At 40.8% G+C, this 22,090-nt stretch overlaps 1 protein-coding gene across 1 annotated transcript in view; it reads left to right on the forward strand.

Moving 5' to 3' along the window:
- Positions 1–4,022, forward strand: part of SLC13A1 (solute carrier family 13 member 1) — a 43,047-nt gene extending 39,025 nt beyond the window's left edge. Inside the window, exons 13-15 of the mRNA XM_065404416.1 lie at positions 2,047–2,208; positions 3,593–3,730; positions 3,879–4,022. Coding sequence (XP_065260488.1) covers positions 2,047–2,208; positions 3,593–3,730; positions 3,879–4,022 — 444 coding nt within the window. The remainder of the gene's footprint in view (positions 1–2,046; positions 2,209–3,592; positions 3,731–3,878) is intronic.
- The last annotated feature ends 18,068 nt before the right edge of the window (positions 4,023–22,090 follow it).

Consider the following 22,090-nt stretch of genomic DNA (forward strand, 5'->3'; position numbering starts at 1 on the left):
TCAGTGAAGTCATTTCAAAATCTTTTAATCCTGTCGCAGTTTGTATTACTTGTTATTATTACTGTGGTAGCTGTTAGGGATCCAAAGAGGGATTTAGAATTCCATTGTATTAGAAACTATACAAACAAATAATACTCCAGAAAGCAGATTTGAATTTTGGTCTCCCGCATCCTAGGTTTGGCAAGAAACTGTGAGTGAGACAGACTCTGGAGCTATGTGGATGTTAGGGTATTCATCTAGCATGAGAGAGCCCCAAGTTCAAGTCCTACTCCACTGGTTAGTTAATTAATTATACACAGTAGAACAGCTTCAACTGGAGAGATTGAGAGGTACCCATCCCAGTGGCTAAGGCAATCTCCCTATAGTATAGGCTGGAGCTGAGTTTAAATCTCTTCTCAACATCAGGTAGTGAGGAGAACTGAGCCTGGCTGAGTGCCCCAACCACCAGGCTAAAAGTTATGAGAGCTCTGATTCCAGCCCCAAAAATTTAAAGGTTTCTCAGTTGAAACTATCCAGTGAAAACAACTTCACAGATAGTGTCAGGTTGCCCAAAACTGCATTTTTCAGTGAATAAACTATTTGCCAAAAAAATTCTTCCAGCTTTATTCTGCTTGGGTGGAGCTCCCATGTAGAGCACCACTGTTTTATCCCATAACTAAGGTGAGCAAGATTTGGCCCTAAAGGTTGTCAAGTAACATAAGAACGGCCATACTGGGTCAGACCAAAGGTCCATCTAGCCCAGTATCCTGTCTTCTGACAGTGGCCAATGCCAGGTGCCCCAGAGGGAATGAACAGAAGAGGCAATCACCAAGTGATCCATCCCCTGCCACTCACTCCCAGCTTCTAGCAAACAGAGGCTATGGACACCATCCCTGCCCATCCTGGCTAATAGCCATTGATTGACCTATCCTCCATGAATTTAGCTAGTTCTTTTTTGAGCAGACTAAAAACATTTGAGGTTAGAGTCATGGAGTCATAGACTTTAAGGTCAGAAGGGACCATTATGATCGTTTAGTCTGACCTCCTGCACAATGCAGGCCAGAGAATCTCACCCACCCACTCCCGCAACAAACCCCTAACCTATGTCTGAGCCATTGAAGTCCTCAAATCATGGTTTAAAGACTTCAAGGTGCAGAGAATCCTCCAGCAAGTGACTCGTGCCCCACGCTGCAGAGGAAGGCAAAAAACTCCAAGGGCCTCTGCCAATCTGCCATGGAAGAAAATTCCTTCCCGAAACCAAATATGGCGATCAGCTAAACCCTGAGCATGTGGGCAAGACTCGCTAGCCAGACACCCGCGAAAGAATTCTCTGTAGTAAATCAGATCCCACCCCATCTAACATCCCGTCACAGACCATTGGGCATATTTACCGCTAATAGTCAAAGATCAATGAATTGCCAAAATTAGGCTATCCCATCATACCATCTCCTCCATAAACTTATCAAACTTAGTCTTGAAGCCAGATATGTCTTTTGCCCCCACTGCTCCCCTTGGAAGGCTGTTCCAGAACTTCACTCCACTGAAGGTTAGAAACCTTTGTCTAATTTCAAGTCTAAACTTCTTGATGGCCAGTTTATATCCATTTGTTCTTGTGTCCACATTGGTACTGAGCTTAAATAATTCCTCTCCCTCCCTGGTAATTATCCCTCTGATATATTTATAGAGAGCCATCATATCTCCCTTCAGCCTTCTTTTGGTTAGGCTAAACAAGCCGAGCTCTTTGAGTCTCCTTTCATAAGACAGGTTTTCCATTCCTCAGATCATCCTAGTAGCCCTTCTCTGTACCTGTTCCAGGTTGTCTCTGTAAACATCTGTGAGGTATAAACATTGCAGTATAGTTTGTCCACTTGGCTTATGAGAAGAAATGCAATGTCTTGATATGAGAGCACTGCAATAAAAACACATGGTAGGATGAAGTATATTTTATGATCTGTGTTATCTCTAACTATACAAATATGCCACATATTAATAAGTGAATAAACTTCATTAATACTGTGTTGTTTAAATTTTTCATTCAATAATTGTATAATCCTATTCCTTATTCAGGTTTCAAAACTATCAGCTTGGATAGGAAGTAAATTAACCCCTCTGGGATCATTACCAATGTGGTCGATTATCCTAATATCATCTCTGATTGTCACCTCAGTAACAGAAGTGGCAAGCAATCCCGCTACCATCACTATATTCTTGCCTATACTAGCACCTTTGGTGAGTACTCTATCTAGGTCTGTTTTAACCTTCATGTTCCTTGCTCTATCCAAGAAAAATACACTATATAATTGTAATGTGTCTATAAACTCACACACACACACACTATACAGCTGCCAATCGTGGAGGCAGGCACCCACAGCTGCAACAGTAGAGAAAACAAAGCCTGCTATAAAGGGGAGAGTACAGAGCCAGAAGGGAAGGTAGAAAGCCCTGGGATAGCAAAGGGGTGACAGTCCTGTGCCAGGCTGCCTTCAAGAAAAAGTAAGGAGATGGCAAGTCCTAAAATTGAAGGACTGATAGACCTAATTGAAGGTGAGGGTCCAGGAACTGACCTGACTGAGAAGCAAAGTAAGGTGGGTCAGTCAGAAGAAGCTGAGACCCTTCAAGAGACCACCCCAAGAGACCATGACAATAATATATAATGGACTCTCAAAGCATGGGTGCCATCAGCTTAAAAACCAACCTGGTCAAAGAAATAGTTTAAAACAAACAAAAAACCTGATTTAAAAAAAAAATTCAAAATTTTGATGGAATTTTGAATGCTTTGAAAATCAAAAAATCCCCAACAAGCTCTAATCTTGTTTTTTAAAACTGAAGTGTTTCAAAGAAAATTTCTGATGGAGGGTTTTATCAACATTGAAATTTTTTGAGAAAACACTTTGTTGAGAAATCAAAAGTCAAAATCTTTGACAAGCTCAATCTGAAAAATAGTAGCAAGCCAACTGAGAATTGCTGAATATGTATTTCCCACTTTCTCAATCACTTCTCCATCTCTCCCTGTTCTCCTGATCAAATACTGGGGCAATGGCATAAAGTTCATCCTCTCCTTCCTTTTACCATCAGCACCCTCTGTGTTCTTTACCCTTCCACTCTTCTTCCTCCTTTGTAACCTACTATGTTCAGCTCCCCATCTTCTCGTCTTGCCTGGCTCCTATATAATTATCTTCTCCCACTGCTCCAGTCACATTACTTAACTTCCTGAATCCCTTTGCTAACTTCCTGTCTTTTACCACATCCAAATTCGAGTTCATCCCCTCTCTTTTAAAGCTCTTCCTTGAACTGTTGCACTGTATCTGTTAGAAAGTAAACACTCTGATGCAGGGGCCTTTGTTTTATTCTGTGGTTAATAAAACACTCTGTACTTACTATGCTAATGTTTATTAACTATAATTACAATAAGTATTGTAATGTAATCAAGCTGCAATTATAATATTTTGTTACACAATATAAACAAATAAGTCGTTCTTTCAAAAGGTTGTTTCTTTGTATTTGAACAAGTTATTCAGTTCATTCATGCGCTTGTATTATTGTAGCAAGTAAGCATTTGTAGGTATGTGTCCCTGGAAATCTGTTATTTCTCATTATCTTTACCATCTGGCAGGCTGAAGCTATTCATGTGAACCCACTTTATATTTTGATACCGGCTACACTGTGTACTTCATTTGCATTCCTGCTTCCCGTATCAAATCCACCCAATGCCATTGTATTTTCATATGGTCATTTGAACGTTATTGACATGGTGAGTTATTAACACAAATTCCATAACATCTAGTGTTGCTCTCTGATAATCACACTAATGCTAATGTCTGATTTTGCCATTTTGGAAATTTTCTTCAGAATTGCTTAGTTTTTCTGATACCAACTTTTGATTTTTATTATTACTCTAGGTGAAAGCTGGCTTGGGTGTTAATATCATCGGAGTTGCTGTAGTTATGCTTGCTGTCACAACATGGGCAGTGCCCCTGTTTGATCTTCAAACATATCCAAGTTGGGCACCAGATCTTTCCACTGTGAATAACACAGGGCCATAAAAACTAACTGGCAAGGTTTTTGTGGGGTTTTTTACTATTATTTGGTGAGTTAGTAGAAATGCAAAATACACCACAATAATGATAGTGATCCATGTTACTTTGAAGTCCATATTTCCCAGTCCCAGGGATTGATGATCTGCTGATCCTAATCAGGAATAATGTTATCCAAATATGGACTTTGCAAACACCATCAAGCTTGAATGTGTTTCTTATCCAGGTCGTCTTATTCAGATTTTACTTGTACATGTTGTTGAGTACCATCTGTGAATGTGCACATTCTTTATGAATGACAATTTGGCCCTGTTCTTAGGGTCCTAAAATAACAGGAGCTATCTATTTTAACATTTTAAATAATGTAGGAACATTTGCTGCTGGTCTGTAGAACACACTGTATTTTTGGTTGTTGGGTTTGTTTTTTTTCAAGTCATAAAATTTTAGATGATGATGATGATGATTACAAATGAAAGGTCAGGTTGGGGATTGTCTGAACAATCCATTCACTGCCCTGTCCATAAATCTGATCTTGTAGGAAAAGTACAATCTGTGGAGAGCTGCCTGGGTATTTATACTACCGCTTTTCTGTCAACGTTTCTCTGGCCATCCCCTCACTATCTGCAGGGAAAATCATTTAGACCCCAGTTCAGGAAAGCAATTAAGCATTTATTTAAATCTATCCCTATCCAGGACTGTACTTAAGCCAGGGGTTCTCACAACAAATTTTTTGGTGGCCTCAGAGTGTGGCCACCAACTCTTGCTGGTGGCCGCACTGACACCTTTTCCTAACATACTTAATTAACTTTAGGAAAAACAAATAAATATGCATGTATACACATCCAGATCATTGTAATTTATTTATGTAGGATTTTTTTGCAGACTCAATGCAAATAATGCTGTGAAAAGTGATATTTGTGTGTTTGTTAATATCACTTTTCACAGCAAGTCCTGGCAAGGTAAGACCTGAATGGAGGGGCTGGGGGTGAGGCAGCAGAGGCCGGGGCAATGGATGGGGGGGCTCTACCACTGCATGGTCGGAGGTGTGGCTCGGCACCTGGAGCTGGGGGTCAGCGCCCTGGCCCAGCACCCACTGGAGCCCAGGGTCATTGCCCACAGTTGCGTGGCCAGGGCCAGGAATTGGCACCCAGGGCTGGGGATCAGCACCCACTGCCATGCAGCCGGGGGTTGGCACCCGGAGCCAGCACCTGCTGCTGTGCGACTGGGCTGAGGGTCAGCACCCAGGGTCGGTGCCTGGGGTCCGTGCCCGCTGCTGCACAGACGGGGCTAGGAGTCAGTGTCCTGGGCCAGCACCTGTCGGAACCCAGGGTCAACATCCAGGAGCAGTGCCCGGGGTCAGCGGCCAGGACTGCGGGTCAGAGCACGTGGCCAGGGTTTGACTGCCAACATGTTTGGGACTGGCACTTGGGGTCTGCACGTGCTGTCTAACGGCCAGAGCTAAAGGTCAGCATCCAGAGCTAGCACCCGCCAGAGCCCAAGACCAGCACCGGGGATCTGCACTCAGGACCGGCAGCTGCTGGAGCTCAGGGTCAGCCCCTGGGGCTGGCACCCAGAGTAGGGTGAATCTGTGACTTAAGCATTTGCTTAAAGTTAAGGACACTTTAGAGTTGTCCTGGATAGAGATGCTCTCCTGAATTGGAGCCTATAAGAGTGAAGAATAAACTATCAGAATAATTCTCTGCTCAGGACCTGTCAAAACAATAGATGCATTCTTTAGATTAATACACAGTATACAGTCCTGGTGAGTTAAAATTCAACTCTCTTTAACAAGTTGATATCCCCTTCAGAATAGGTACAATTTTAAGCTTCCTAGACTGTATTAATGTTAGAAACATTAAAAAAAGTCCATGTGACTGAAGAGGAAGTTTGCAGTTAAAGCTGTTTAGAGATCATTTACATTGTTATAATGTGTTTTGCAGATTAAGAGCTATAACATTCGCCTCTTAGTGTGTTATAGTAGTTAGTGAGTTATGTGTACCATCATCCAAGTGTTAGACAGACTCAAGTCTGCATACTTGAGATCCGGTCCACCCTCGGGGCTGCCTTACAAACAGTGTAAACCCTAGTGGGATGGGACAATAGGAGTGTTTTTCCCCCTGGGGAACCTCACAAAAATAAGATTGGTGTTTCTTCAGGCAATCCCAGGGAACAAAATTTTACAAAGATATTTTCTTGGCGAGTTTAAAGAAAGGGGGCATATTGTCTTCTGCCATTGAAAACATGAAGTAAGCAAACCTCTTGTGCCTTTGCCACAATGAATGTGACATCCTTAGTTATCCATGGTTTGCAATCCCAAGGATATCTATTGTCTTAACAAGGCAATTCCTTATTGTCTAAGAGTCACACCCAGTGTTTTAATCTTGATACAGCAGAACTGATTGAAATTGTCATCTTGAATATGGCATTGTGGCCCACCAAGTTTATTGGTCCCAGCATGCAATACTCTATCAAATCAGAATGGAGCTCCTTGCATGCTTGGATACCTGTATTCTCTCCATCTTTATTAAAGAAAATGCTGACTGGTTACAGCCCCTTAACAGTTAATACCACTGTTTCATTATAAAACTGGTGTTTAGTTTGTACAGTAGAACTGTCAGTTAGCTTTACTGCTGTTTTATTTAGAGGCTTTTAATGATCCCATTGACAGCATAAAAAAAAAATCCAAGTAAACTAGAGAAAAGTTTAAACATTTCAAGAAAGGATGCACTCTTAAAAGTTATTTTTACCAACAGATTGCAATTGAAGTGAATAGTTTGCAGGGGGCAGGAGGGGGAAGTGAGAGTTGTACAGAAAATATAAACTGCAGTGATTTGTTCTGTCTATTTTTGGATATTTTAAAGCATGTAGCAGGGGACACTTCCCAATGCCTCCTGACATGCATTCCTGCTACCCTACCATGTTCTGGCTCTGGCTTGAAAGGGCCTTCAAAGAGTCCATGTTCTTTATGATTAGGCTTGGAAGGGTTAGATTTTTACTGGCAAATGTCAGTAAATATTGATTTCACTGTACACACACAAAATGAAGAAAAAATATTTCCATCAATGATGATTGAAATTTACAGATAGCGAAGTAACAAAAATGCTGCTTGAGAACTTATTAGTTTGATTTAAAGATATTTACCTTGTATATTTTGTCATGTGATGTCGACAATTTGTGTGTTAATGGTTATAAAGCTTTAACTTTTTGAATCTCAACATCTACTGTCATTAATTGTCTGACCCCCCTATTTTCTGATCCCCCTATAATTTCCCACAGGTGTGAAAATTTAAATAACTTAACTTAAATAAAAAAACCTTAAACCCATAATTTTGAGCAATTGAAAATTTAAATTGAAAAAATAATGCTTACAAATTAACAGATTTATGTCAAAATTATAAAAAAAATAAAAATCAAATTCTGCCAAACTTATTTAATATAAGGTGTTTGTCTACATGATCACTAACGATGAGGGAATATCATACTTTGGATGATATGGAGGAGGTATTGGGTGCATTACAAAATATAGTCCTTATTTAAACTTAGCAAATATTACTATTTTTATATAAATTTTATATTACTGTTTTCAAAATGAAATACAATGCTGTGAGTTGATTTTTATTCTTAGCAATATTTTAATTATGATATTACATGATAGTAGTGACAGCTAAAATGAGCACAATTTTCATTAAAAGAATGTTATCCTTTCATGAGTAAAGGAGTGGGTGGTTGAGTGAATGTGGGATTCCTGTGACTGAACCACTGTTAAACTTTTTTAAAAAAACTAAGACAATTCCCAGACAAAACAGCTTTGTTAAAGTGGAACTAAAATTGTTCAGACATAACTTTTTTGAAAAAGCTTTTAAAGAATATTTCAGTTAAAATATATCAGCGTATGTTCAATGTGCTCAGCCATTTGATGGTGTCATCATCAGCCAGGTGGAGAGCTGGTAGCCCGCTGTTGAAATAAGTTAGTGGGCACTCATCAAGGATATGCAACATAGTCGGAAATTGATCATACAGCAAAGGGCTGTATGTGTGGCAGGAGAAGAAGAGTGCAGTGGGCCCAGTCCACTCAACCAAATGAATATATCCTGTCTGCTGGGGGTAAATACTGGGGATTCCCTGCTGCCATCCCTGAGGTGGAAAAGGGGACGCCTGCTGATGCAGCTCCTGAGAGGAGGAACCCTGTTGCCACTGCTGGGAGAGAAGAAGGAGGGCCCATGCTGGTGTCCCAGCAAGTCAGGAGAGGAGGGGGACATGGAAAAAGGCCAGAACTATGGGGGAGGAGTTACGACGTGACTAGGTTTCCAGGATTGTCTAAATTCAGTCCTGGATGAGACATCAAGTGAGTAAGGCAAGTAGCATTTCATTTGTTAAGGGCAATGAATAAATTTTAGGGCCATGAGAACCTTACAAGTTTTTAACCATCGTTTCTGAATATCTGTGGGGGCAAATCCAAACCATTTCCAAATCTATTGAGAAACAAGAAAAAAATGGAAGAGATGCAATTCATCAAAGTCATTAATCCTAAATAAATGACTAAAAAAACCAACAGAGAGTCTTGTGGCACCTTTAAGACTAACAGATGTATTGGAGCATAAGCTTTCGTGGGTGAATGCCCACTTCGTCGGATGCATTCACCCACGAAAGCTTATGCTCCAATACATCTGTTAGTCTTAAAGGTGCCACAGGACTCTCTGTTACTTTTTACAGATCCAGACTAACACGGCTACCCCTCTGATACTTAAAAAAACCAAGACTTTCCTAATCTTGGTGGTTTTTGTTTTCACTGGGGATAAAACTAACTCCATGCACATCAGGCTCTATGTGGGTGAAATCCAGCCCACAGCCTTCAGCCCAGAGCCAGATTGTGGAGCTCTTGCACAGCCTTTCTAGTCTATAGGCCTCTCTGTCATCACTTGTAACTAGAGCTGCTTGAAATTTTTCACATTAAAGGCTTTTCTGCAGACAATCTTTTCTTAAAGTCACATTTTTTGTGAAAATTGTCAGCCTTGAAATTTTCCATTTTTCCTGAAGTTTGTGACATTTTAACACATTTTTAAAAAATCAAAATTTATATAAAAATTATTGAACATTTGTTTGATAAGGATTCTAAACAGAATTTTTATTTTAAAAAGCCATAAGAATGTCAAGGAAACTTTCACAAAACTCCGAAAATGGGTGCATTTGAAATCCTGTGAAACAGAAACAGTTTAGAAATCTCCCACAAAACTGTTTTTCTCTTTTTTGACCACTTCTGCCCATAACATAATCTCCCAGTTCCACTTATGCAGGGTTGGCACAAAGACTGCTTTTAAAAGTGTTTGATTACACAACTTAGCACCTGTCACAATTTTTGTGTTTGATATTAGCAGGGGGTGAAAAACAGTATTGCTCCAAATGGCATAAAACCTACTTTAGCAGTAATTTGGATGTTACAATTCTAACCTTGGACCTAAGTAACAAGTGGGGAATAGTTGTGTTCCTTAAACTCTCTCCTTCCCTGCTCAGCACAATGTTAATATGGCTGCCACGTCTCCTTTCATTATGATATCCCCTGGCAGCCATTATGAATTGTACCTGCCAACAAAAGCACTCAGCGTTCAAATGAGTAATGTGAATGGTTACTTTGTATTCAACAATAAGAAAGTGGAATGGACAAGGTACATCAACTATCCGCTCAAAGAGGACAGGTATTTTAGCCCAACTTCAGTAGGGTGGCCTGTCATGCTGTACAATCTGTACTGGTATGTCATTGGGCCCAGACCTGCAAGCTCCTAAGCATTTTTTGCTGAAGTCAATGGGAACTGAAGGCAGGTAGAGAATCTTGGAGGACCAGGATGAGGTTTAGTAAGTCAATGAAGTGGTTCAAAAGACATTGAAGAGATGAAGTAATTCAGCCTCCAAAGTTAACTTCTGTTCCTCCAGCAATCAAGAAACAACGAAGGGTAAAATGTTCAGAAGGTCTTGCATGACTTTGGAGCCTAAGTCCCATTTCAGAAAGTGACATAAAAACGTACTTAAACAGTCAGTGGGTGAGAGAGAGTGAGAATGACTCTATAGTCTAGTGGCTTGTGTACTTGCCTAGAAACCCCAGGCCCTGTTCCAATAGGTATGTAATTATTTTATACAAAATGGAACAGCTTCAAGAGGAGAGGTAGTGACCCACCCTGGAATACACATAGCCCAGTGGTTAGGGCACTCACCTGGGAAATCTGGCTTCAAGTCCCTGCTCCACATCAGGTAGAGGGAGAATTTGAACCCTGGTCTCCCACATCCTGGGTGAGTGCTCAACCCATTGGGCAAAAGGGAGTGGCCTCTGAATTTTCTGTAAAAAAGGCCTGACCTGGCTTGAACACTTAACTCCAGAAGAGTATTCATACCCATGAATCCTCAGCACAAGGAGTTGCCTAACTCCCTTTGATGGGCAGAGCCTAAGCCCCACCCTTCTCCTCATTATTTCCTACTGACGAGTTTAGGTGGCTCCCCACTCAGCATGCTGGTTTCTGTGAATCCCCTTCTCATGCACCTAACTTTCCCCATGCATTATACGGGGAGCTTGGGTGCCTAACTCAGGGCTGTGGACTCCAGTAGGTAGCAGGGACCTTCTACTTAAGCATTGCAACACTGAGTCTAAGGGCTTATCTCCACAAACATTTAGTTAGCGGCAAGCTGGGATGTGAATCTACCCTGCACTATCGTGCATGCACTAACTGTCCATGTGGCCCCTGCTGACACACATTAACAAACTGTTAATGTGCTTTGATTAGTCGCATTTCAATGAGGACTAGATCAAAGTGCATTAACAAACAGTTCATGTACATCACCAGGGCTAAATGGACAGTTAGTCCGTGCCAAGCTACTGCAGGGTAGATTCATAACCCATCTTGCCTCAAACTAACTGTTCATGTAGACAAGCCATACGTCCCCTTTGTAGATCTAGCCCTTAGAAGCTTAAGCCTAACTGAAAATCAATAGGACTGAGGCTCTGAAGTGGGAAATTAGGCTTCCAAATCAATTAGGTGCTTTTGAAAATGTGACCCTAAATCACAAGTTGGTCTCTGTATTTTTATTTACCATTCTCTTTCTATGGATTGTGGCCATATGGCTAAGCTTGTTGCTTTGCTTTGCCTGGCTTCCTTTCCTTTGGGTCATCTGGACTGGAGGAATTTTGCTGAAGTGAAAGCAAAAAGCATGCATTTACTAAGCATGGCTATATGTTCACTTCACACATTTCTGCTTCAGAATGCATCTCTTTATTGTAACGTTTATCTGAGAGAGTACCGAGGACGCCCTTTGAATAGCTGAGCAGAAACTAAAAGGTAATCCACCTAAAATGCAATAACGTGGTAATTTTGTGTATTTTATTTCTGAAGAATTTCCATATTTATGCTTGCTTTGTGAGCTTTAATAGAGCTTGATGAAGTGCCCACACTCTCCACGAGGCAGGCAACAGCATCTAAATTATTTAAGAGAGCATCCACAGCATTATAATGACTACTAACCCATCTCCGGGAATAAAGGTCAGCAAATATATTAGGGTCTTTGTTCATTGCTACTGACATTTTCCAGTGCCTTCCCCACAGCTTTTTGAAAAAGAGAAACAGAGTAAAATGCAAACACTGATTTAATGACAATCTCTGCCCCAATTTCGTGCTTAGAGTTGCTTACTGATAGTCAAGAATAGTTGGCTCTAAATGATAAGAATGTAATGAAGACTGGTAAACTGGAGAAAGATGGTTTTTAAATTATTTTTTTTTAATTTGTCATGGCATTATCTAATCACACTATGCAATTAAAATATGTAACAATATTCAGTTAGCCATTAATACATTAAACTCCAGAAACTACTTATTGAACTATTGGCCAGCTCACACTCAAACAAATAAAAAACACCTCATATAATAAAATGGCACCAGCTGTTTGGGAAGAGAGAGAGAAGGAAACATGGGGTTCTCTTCTCTACCCTGTCACTGATTCACTGTGTAAGTCTTTAGGGAAACTCTCAGTCTGATGACAATGGCAAAACTCCCACTTACTTTCTTCAAAGATGATCCTGGAGAATAACAGAAAAAGTTACTAAGTATTATTAGTGTTAGAATTCATATCTTCATGTTGGTATTGGAAAAAGGAAATCCAGGAGAAAGAATTATAAATTTCTGGGATTTATAAAGCCTTTAGGCAGGTGCCTGAAACCTTCATTGCAAACATTTGTTGAAGTTAGTAACATATGTTTAATATAAATTCTTGGCTTCTGGCACAGTGCAAGTCATTAGTAGAGCTGAGCAAATAATTGATTTTGGTTCAGGGGCCAAACAGAAAATTAAAAACTATGGTCTGGTTCATTCAAATTGAAACAAATATTTTCATCTAATCAAAAAAACACACACAGAGAAAAAACTATATTTCTCAGTTGACTGAAAAAAAATTAATTGTTTTTTTTCAGTTCAGCCTCTTTGGGTGTTTTTCACCTTTTTTTTTTTCCAATTGTCCAAGTTTGAAATTGAAATGCCATTTCAAGCCAAAAAGTCAAAGCAAAACATTTCAAAATGAAAAAATTGAAATGAAATGTTTTGAACTGGCTGAAACAAAATGTTTTGACTCTTTTGAACATTTTTCCTATTGCAACTATTTGCCAAATTCAGGAGTTTTGTCCCCCCCCCCCCCCATGCATTTTTGGCAAAAAAAATAAAATAAAAGCAATTTGTAGGGAAAAAAATTACCCAACTGTAGTCATTAGGTCACACCAGCCTCCAAATATGGTGAAGCATTCACTTTACCCACAAATGAAATGCAGCCAAAGCCCAGGTGGAACATGGCAGCTTCTTACCAGTAAAGAGTAACACTTACATAATTAACTAAAGCAGAAAGAAGAATACCATAACCATTTGAAAATGCAGTGAGACTGTTGGTGGGCAGAGGGTAATTATTATGAGAGGAGGGATAACTCAGTGGTTTGAGCATTGGCTTGCTAAACCCAGGGTTGTGAGTTCAATCCTTGAGGGGGCCACTTAGGGTTCTGAGGCAAAATCAGTACTTGGTCCTGCTAATGAAGGTAGGGGGCTGGACTCAATGACCTTTCAAGGTCCCTTTCAGTTCTAGGAGATAGGATAACTCCATTAATTTTTTTTTTTAATTCAAACTGGAACTTGGGCTGGATACTAGAGATGAAACGCTTACGCCTACAAGACCTTTGGAAGATGCAAATCACTAGAAAATTGCTAAGGAGCAGCAAGTGGGGGGCTGTGTTACTAAAAGGCAGATTATGGGGATGGTGTCATCTCCATGAGGCCAAAGCTGTGCAGTGTTGGAAGTGATTGCATAGTTGTCATGGAATCAGTAAGTCAAAATACAGGATCCGACAGACGCTGTCCAAAACCCTACACAGCCCAGAAATTTTAGGTGTTCAAAATCCAAATCCAGCACTAAATGTCATGGCTTCAGTCCTTAAATGCCACCATTACTAATCACATAATTCTAAAAATGTAGTGCTGGAAAGGACCGTGAAAGATCATTTAGTCCATTCTCCTCCACTGAGGCAGGACCAAGTAAACCTAGCCCATCCCTAACAGATATTTGTCCAACCTGTTCTTAAAAACCTCCAATGATGGGAATTCCAAAAACTCCCTGGAAGCCTACTCCAGAGCTTAACTATTCTTATAGTTAGAAAGTTTCTCCTAAGATCTAACCTAAATCTCCCTTGCTTCAAATTAAGCTAAATACTTCTTGTCCTACCTTCAGGGACATGGAGAACAATTACTCACTGTCCTCTTTATAATAGCTTTGAAGAGGAAGACTGTTATCTGTCCCCCCCTCAGTCTTCTCAAGACTGAAAAGTGTTTTTAACCTTTCCTCATAGATCAGGTTTTCTAAACTTTTTATCATTTATGTTGCTCTCCTCCAATTTGTCTACATCTTTCCTAAACATGGGGCCCAGAATTGGACACGGTACTTCAGTTGAGGCCTCATCAGAGCTGAGTAGATCAAGACAATTACCTCCCAGGTCTTATATTCAACAATCCCATTAATACACCCCAAAACAATATTAGCCTTTATTGCAACTGCATCACATTGTTGACTCATGTTCAATTTGTGATCGACTATAACCCCCAGATCCTTTTCAGCAATACTACTGCCTAGCCAGTTATTCCCCATTTTGTAGTTGTGCATTTGATTTTTTTCCTTCTTAAGTGCAGTAATCCCATACTATTGAGTATCATACCGGAAACAAATAACTAATGAGCTTGTTAGGTCAGTGCAGCTGGACATACATGCCCTGGCCTAATAGTCTGATAATTTAAATGGGTTTTACATTGAAATAAAGGTGTGAGGCAGCCTATTTAACACACATGGAGTTGCATGAACACAGTGCAAGGGAGATGCAATGGATTCTGTGATGCTTCTGTATGAATGCTGCTGTATAGAAACCCATCATAGTTAGGGCCCTACTAAATTCATGGTCCATTTTGGTCAATTTCACTGTCATAGCATTTTAAAAATTGTAAATTTCATGATTTCAGCTATTTAAATCGGCAATTTCACAGTGTTGTAATTGTAGGGGTCCTGACCCAAAAAGGAGTTGTTGGGGGGAACTTTAGAGGCAAAACTCTCTGCAGATCTCTGGCTCTTGGCTAGGAAAAAAGATTTGCTCCTGAATGTTGAAGTTATGAGGGACAAGGTGGGTGAGTGAAGTAATAATCTTTTATTGGACCAACTTCTGTTGGTGAATGAGACGAGCTTTCGAGCTACACAGATGTCATGGTTAGGGATAGTGTTACAGTGAAGTGATAGCAGCATGAGTTTAGCCTGTCAATTTAAAATTACTTAGAACAGCTTTGATTGAGGCCACTGGGTTTTTTTAAACAGCATTTGCTTGTTTTCATCGCATCAGTTGTTTATTTGGAATATTCTCTCCCACCCCCAAAGAAGGGTTTCTGCGTGTGTCATATGGACCTTTTAGATTCATGTCATTATGCAGGGCTGATGTCTACTGTGCAGAGCACACAATGTGAAAAACGCACACACAAAGGTGAAACTCCTCTTATGATTGTGCCTGCCCAGGAGCTGAGATTTCCTGGTCAGTGGTGAAGATCTGCTGGATCAGTAATATAATATCCCCAAAGCACATTTTGAAGTCAGGTATTGCTGGTTATTAACAAAGGCTAAAGTGCCTTTAAAGACCCAGTTTGGATATGAAGAAGGAAAGGCAAACACCCTTTCTCTCAGCTCTGTAGAAGAGAGGGGCCAGGGCCAGAAGCTCAATAAGCAAATGTTGTTCCTGGAGGGCTCACTCAGAGAGAATGTATGTCAGCTCCTGAGTCTGGGTGTTGGTAAGTCTTATGAAGTTTAATTTTTATCTGTCCAAAGTAGAGCTTTCCAATACCCCAATTTAATTCTCTAGCTAGGTTTTTGGTAATGCAGTTTCAATATGTTCCATTTTAATTTCTTGTTTGTTTTGCTTCATGACATTGGCCTTGTAAATAGTGGTAAAAATACCATAGTTATCATTTGCTTTGGTTGCAACTTATTTAAGAGGTGTCCTCTCAAAGCATCTCTGAGGGCATGTCTACCCTGCAGCTGGGAGCATGCTTCCCGAACTAGCATGCTAAAAAAGCCGTGTAGCTGGGGGTCGCATGGGCAGTGGCTTGGGCTATTCACCCGAGTACATATGCAGGGGGTCTTGGCAGATTTGTACTCAGGCAGCTGCAGCTCATGCTACCCCTGGCCACACTGCTATTTTTGGTGTGCTAGCTAGTGTGGCTGTCTAACGAGCAGGGGAGCACGCTCCCAGCTGCAGTGTAGATCCCTTAGAGTCACCTTACCCAAGTGGAACCAGACCATTATGAAAGAGTTGTCCTGAATGGCCTCATTAGCTGGGCAGTCAAGAGAGAATTTAAGAAACAAACCTCAGAATATGGCTTAAGCAATTGGTCCCATTCCAAGACTAACCAAAGACTTTGCCACAGGGGTGAACCATGGGTGTCTCCTAGAACTCCAGGCTGATTTATATGGGCAAACGCTGGATGGAAACAATATCAAGGTATCTCATAGATTTTTTTTTTAAGGCCAGAAGAGGTAATTATGATCATCTACTCCAATGTCTTGTATAACACAGGCCATAGAATTTCACCCAGCAATATCGGTGAGGCTGGCAACTCCATCGTTCAGGAAAGAGCTTAAAAATAGCACTACTCTGGGTGAGCACAGAGCCATGGCAAAGGAGGAGCTTCATTATAAATACATTAAAAGTTCTCTTCATGGGGTATTTTTGTTCCAAGCCATTTAAACTGAAGTTGGGTAACATAATGAACTTTTACTTCAAAACGGAAAGAGGGGGGCGAGGGGGCGGAATCCTAAGTATTCACTGACAGTGGTGGCATTTAGGGTGAGTAAATGGCAGATATGAAAATCAAATAATATTTGTATAATGGGGGGGAAAGAACCAATCATATATTCATCACTGGAATCCACAGAGCTCCTTATCTAACAAGATATGGCTGAATTCTTGTAAAAGTAGCAATAAAAGATTGACCTCATAGAGAATGGCCAGAAGATGCATGTTAGTTCTTCCTTTCATTCTCTGCTCCCCTTCTTCATCAAATGCAGCTATTCGTTTTTAAGGAAGAAATGTATTATTATTTACCTGAATGTTAAACTGTTGAAAAAACAAGAATTTCACTATAAAAAAATCAGCATTTAAAAGTGGAGAAAAATTGCTGATATCTTTCTTTAAAATATATAGATAAAGTAAATGCTTGTGTTTTAGAATTAATAATGTATGGGTTTCTCTAAGAAGTAGCAGAGTGACAGTATAAGGCAGGGGTATGCAACCTATGGCACGCATGCCAAAGGTGGCACGTGAGCTGATTTTCAGTGGCACTCACACTGCCCGGGTCCTGGCCACCGGTCCGGGGGGCTCTGCATTTTAATTGAATTTTAAATGAAGCTTCTTAAACATTTTAAAAACCTTATTTACTTTACATACAACAATAGTTTAGTTATATATTATAGACTTATAGAAAGAGACCTAAAAACGTTAAAATGTATTACTGGCACACGAAACCTTAAATTAGGGTGAATAAATGAAGACTCGGCACACCACTTCTGAAAGGTTGCCGATCCCTGGTATAAGGGATACCATTCCTCTGCAGTCAGGCCTGCAGCTAGCTAAGTGGCTGATTAGCCCCACCTGCAGCACCTGGGAAAAGAGCTGGAAACTTAACTGTCTGATCCTCATGAAAGAGAGTAGCAAGAAGCAGAGGGTAGAGCTTGCAACACTCTTCAGAAAGTAGAGGGGCCGGGGGTTATGCTCCCCATGGACTGTTACTGGAGCTACAGCAGAGAGGAATTATTCCAGAAACCAAACAGATGGAAGGGAGACAGTGCAAAGTCCTTTATTATGGAGGCTCTGAGGTAAGAGCCAGGAAATTTTGGGTTGCTGGAGTTACTGGTGTGAAAGGAAGACTTGGGGAAGGGACTGCCCAACCTGCACAGACTTTGAGGGAGGAGTCTGTGAGGGTTTGATTTGTTTCGTTAAGAAGGCTTAAAATAAAAACCAACTAACCCTGTTGGAAACTGCTTCCCTGGATTCTGTGAGAGAGCTCTGACAGAATTATCCCAGGGAGTGAGCTAGCTCAGTAAGGGCAAAACCTGGTCCAATAGGAGGAGGGTGCCATAAGATAGGCTCCAATTCTTTACCAGTAGGCAGTATATAGAGTTTGCTGTGGTAGTTATCAAAATGCTAATTATTGGCATCAATCCTACAAGATTCTGGCTCCAGTCCAGTAAACCATGTGCTTAAAATTAAGTCAGTGCTTACGTGCTTTACTGGATCTGTTTCTTGCCATCCTCAGGGTGTCTGAGAAGGAAGCCACTTTTATATGGCAGACAACTAGTTTTCCTTTTTTTTTTTTTTTGAATGTGTAACTTGAAAAAATGTTTTTACACTTTATACAGGTAAAACACTAAGGAAAGCCTTTATAAATGATATGTCAAGGTTTAATGAATTGGGTCCACAGGAAACTAAGATTTGTTTCTATTTACTACACCAATTAGCATGGGGTGTACAGAATCTTCAGCACATCCTGTGTCAGGGAACTCAAAAACACATTTCAGAATTACCAGGAGAGTACATATGAAACCAGAGCTTGAAAGTGGGGTGGCCTGACAGGCCCTTCAAAATGGAGATAAGGATGGAAGTGTAGGTTGTTGGGGGGTGGGGGGCAGCAAATGCCTTTTGCACTGGTGTTATACATTTTACAAGAATTTAAAGGGCAGGCCTTTTCAGGTCAATCTAAATGTAAATAAACATAAGAGATCTCCATATGGCTACTAGGGTTCTCAAAGGGATATTTTAATGAGTAATTTTTGTCTGTATTTCAGTAAGTATTGTAAATATATTAAAAAGAGTGAAAATGTGGGCAGACAGTCTATCAGGAAGCCTTCTCTGGGATTCCTTCTGAGGTTTATTACCAGTGGGAGCATTGCAGCTTTTTACCTGATAAATGCTGTCCTTCTTTTACTTTTCTTGACTCCAGCAGCCTCCTGTCTAATCTCCATTGGCTCTAGACTTATAGTGAGAGGTTGGCTCCCACCCCCTGGATGTTCTGTCATCCTGCTCTCTTTCTGATCCTGTGAAAACTTCCCCAGAGCCTCACCCCTGCCAGAGCCTTTCCTTGCTGCCAAAGTCTCTCCCTGTGGCAGGGGAAGGGCATCAATAGTGGGGAGCTGCCAGACCCTTTCTCCGCTGCTGGAGTGTTTCCCTGTGGTGGGGAAAGGCTCCAGCAACCGGGAGCTGCCAGAGCCTGTCCTCAAGGGCTCTCCCGTGCAAGAGCCTTTCCCCATTGACAGTCTTTTTCTGTAGCAGGGAAAGGCTTCAGCAGCAGGGAGGCAGCAGGATGCTACATGGCTAAAAATAGAAACATCAAGGGGGAGGCATGGCTTGAGAGATTAGAGAGCCATGTAAAGTAAGTACTCTAGTACATACTCATACCCTTCAGACATGTCTTAATTTTATGCACCTCATGATCTGCACTGCTATTTATACACCTGTGCTAGAGGGGCTACACATGTACATACACCACATGCCACCAAAAGAAGCATACGCTATGGGTACATCTACACGGCACACTTCTTTTGGCCGTGTCATGTATATATGGATATAGCCCCATAGCATGGGTGTATATATCAGTGTCGATGGTGAAGCACAGCTTAGGTGAGTAGAGTAAAGACATGCCTGAAGTGCGTGGGTATCCACTCGAGTACATGTCCTACATAGCTTCCTACTCGCCCAAGGTGGGCCGCCTCATCTATGCTGCTATTTTTAGCAGTGTAGTGTCTTACTGCCTCCCTGCAGTTGGAGCTTTTCCCTGCCACAGGGAAAGACTCCAGGTTCTTCATTTTATTTCCCTCCCTGACCCTGTTCCTCTTTAACAGTCTCTCTGTGTGAGTTTCATTCTACTCCACCTCTGCTCCTTTTTTTTTTTTTTGGTCCATTTATTTCTTTGGCTTTTTCCTGTCGGCCTGTCTGCTCCTCTTTGTGCAGCTCTCTCCTAGTCACTGAGCAAACCCAGTATTATTTCATACTTTCAATTTTATTAGTTTACTTCATATATGTGCATAAGCAGTATGTTAAATGAATGTTATTTAAGTTACAAAATCAAATGCTCAAAAGTTACAAAATGCCAGATTTATGGTTGCCTGTGAAACCGTAATTTGGCCTATTTGTGCATTCATCCTATGTGCTGAATGAAGCAGGATCTGAGAGAAAAAGTAGTTTGTGATCGTGTAATTAAAGACTGTATCATAATGCATATGTATGAGAGTGAAATTGAGGTTGCACCAGCACACAAGTGAGAGAAGGGAAATTGTAACTTTTTTTAACCCTTTACAACTCAGCTAAATGTGAATGGAATTTCACATTACAAAGAAAAGTCACTTCTAGGGTCTGAGGGTTTTTCCTCAGCTGAATATGAAAGGCCTACTGCTAACAATGGAGGTGTTGATGTTTCTCAAAGAAAAGCTTGCAGGAATCTTTTAAAATGGAAAGTTGTGGACAATCTTAATAAAGGGTTTCTAACAACTGCTTTCATAATATTATACAAATTATGTTTAAAATATTTTAAGGTAGCAAAGTTAACAAAATAATAAATGATTGTGTAATTAAGACTGTACCATAGTGTATATGCACAAGGGGTAGAATTAAGGTTGCACAGATCATCATAATTTTGGTGTTTCCTAACTTTTCAGTACTTGCACTTTGCACTCTTAACGTTCTTAGAACAGTATTTTGTATGTGATTTCCTAGGCTTAACTTTTTTTTTTTTTTTTTTTTTTTTTTTACTGAAAAAAAAAAACCCAGAAATTCCATGATGTGGTATCATATTGGTTCACCACATGGTTAATCAGCAAGGTTGAATCTTTAGATCCACCACAGAGACTCCTGCCACTTGAGCTAACTGAATAACCAATAGCCTTTGTGGATTGTCATCTTCTGTGTGGACCAGCACTAGAGGGAGATCAGAGACACAGTTTGCCAATGGATTTCACAGGTGTCTGCTGACAGCAATGGAACTGAGTTCTGCTCCAGGCTTTGGAGGGGAGTGTTCCTTAGTGAGCACAGACTCTCCTGCTCATTTCCCTCCCCGCCCCCAAGCTTGACCCCTTTCCCCCTACCCCTCCAACCTGTCCACATCCCCAGTCTTGTCTCTTCCCCACCAGTAGCTTCTTGTCCCAGTCCCATTCTCCTTGCCTTCCCAGTCTCTATTCCTCAGTTTTCTCATCCCAGTTCTAGTCTCCTTGCCCATCCAGTCCTATTTACCCACTCCAGGCTCACTATCCAAACCCCAGTGACCTAGCCAGTCCCAGTGTCCCCCAACCAGCTCCTTGTCCGATCTCTCTATCCACATCCTTCCCACTGACTCCCAGTCCTAGTCTCCCTTCCTGGGCTTCTCAACTTATCTGAATCTCTCTCTCTCTCCTCCTTTCTTGGCTCCTTGTCCTAGTCCCTTTGCCAAGTTAGTCCTGGTTCTCCATCTCATCATAAGAACATAAGAATGGCCCTACTGGGTAAGACCAAGAGTCCATCTAGCCCAGTATCCTGTTTTCCGACAGTGACCAGTACCAGGTGCCACAGAATGAACAAAACAGGTAATCATCAAGTGATCCATCCCCTGTCGCTCATTCCCAGCTTCTGGCAAACAGAGGCTAGGGATACCATTCCTGCCCATCCTGGCTAATAGCCATTGATGGACCTATCCTCCATGAATTTATCTAGTTCTTTTTTGAACCCTGTTATGGTCTTGTCCTTCACAACATCCTCTGGCAAGGAGTTCCACAGGTTGACTGTGCATTGTGTGAAGAAATACATCCTTTTATTTGTTTTAAATCTGCTGCCTATTAATTTCAATTGGTGACCCCTAGTTCTTGTGTTATGAGAAGTTGTAAACCACACTTTCTTATCTACTTTCTCTACACCAATCATAATTTTATAGACCTCAATCATATCTCCCTTTAGCCATCTCTTTTCCAAGCTGAAAAGTCCCAGCCTTATTAATCTCTCCTCAAACGGAACCGGTTCCATGCCATTATAATGATAACGGAACCGGTTATCATTTGTGTTGCCCTTTTCTGAACCTTTTCCAATTCCTATATATATATAATTTAAATTTTTTTTTTTGAGATGGGGTGACCACATCTGCACACACTATTCAAGATGTGGGCATACCATGGATTTATATAGAGGCAACATGATATTTTCTGTCCTATTATCTATCCCTTTCTTAATTATTCCAAGCATTCTGTTCGCTTTTTTGACTGCCGCTGCACATTGAGTGGATGTTTTCAGAGAACTATCCACAATGACTCCAAGATCTTTCTTCAGTGGTAACAGCTAATGTAGACCCCATCATTTTATATGTATATTGGGATTATGCTTTCCAATGTGCATTACTTTGCATTTATCAACATTAAACTTCATCTGCCATTTTGTTGCCCAGTCACCCAGTTTTGAGAGATCCTTTTGTAGCTCTTCGCAGTCTGCCTGGGTTTTAACTATCTTTAGTAATTTGTATCATCTG

This window comes from Emys orbicularis, chromosome 1 (genome assembly GCF_028017835.1).
Source record: "Emys orbicularis isolate rEmyOrb1 chromosome 1, rEmyOrb1.hap1, whole genome shotgun sequence".
NCBI classification, from domain to species: Eukaryota; Metazoa; Chordata; order Testudines; family Emydidae; genus Emys; species Emys orbicularis.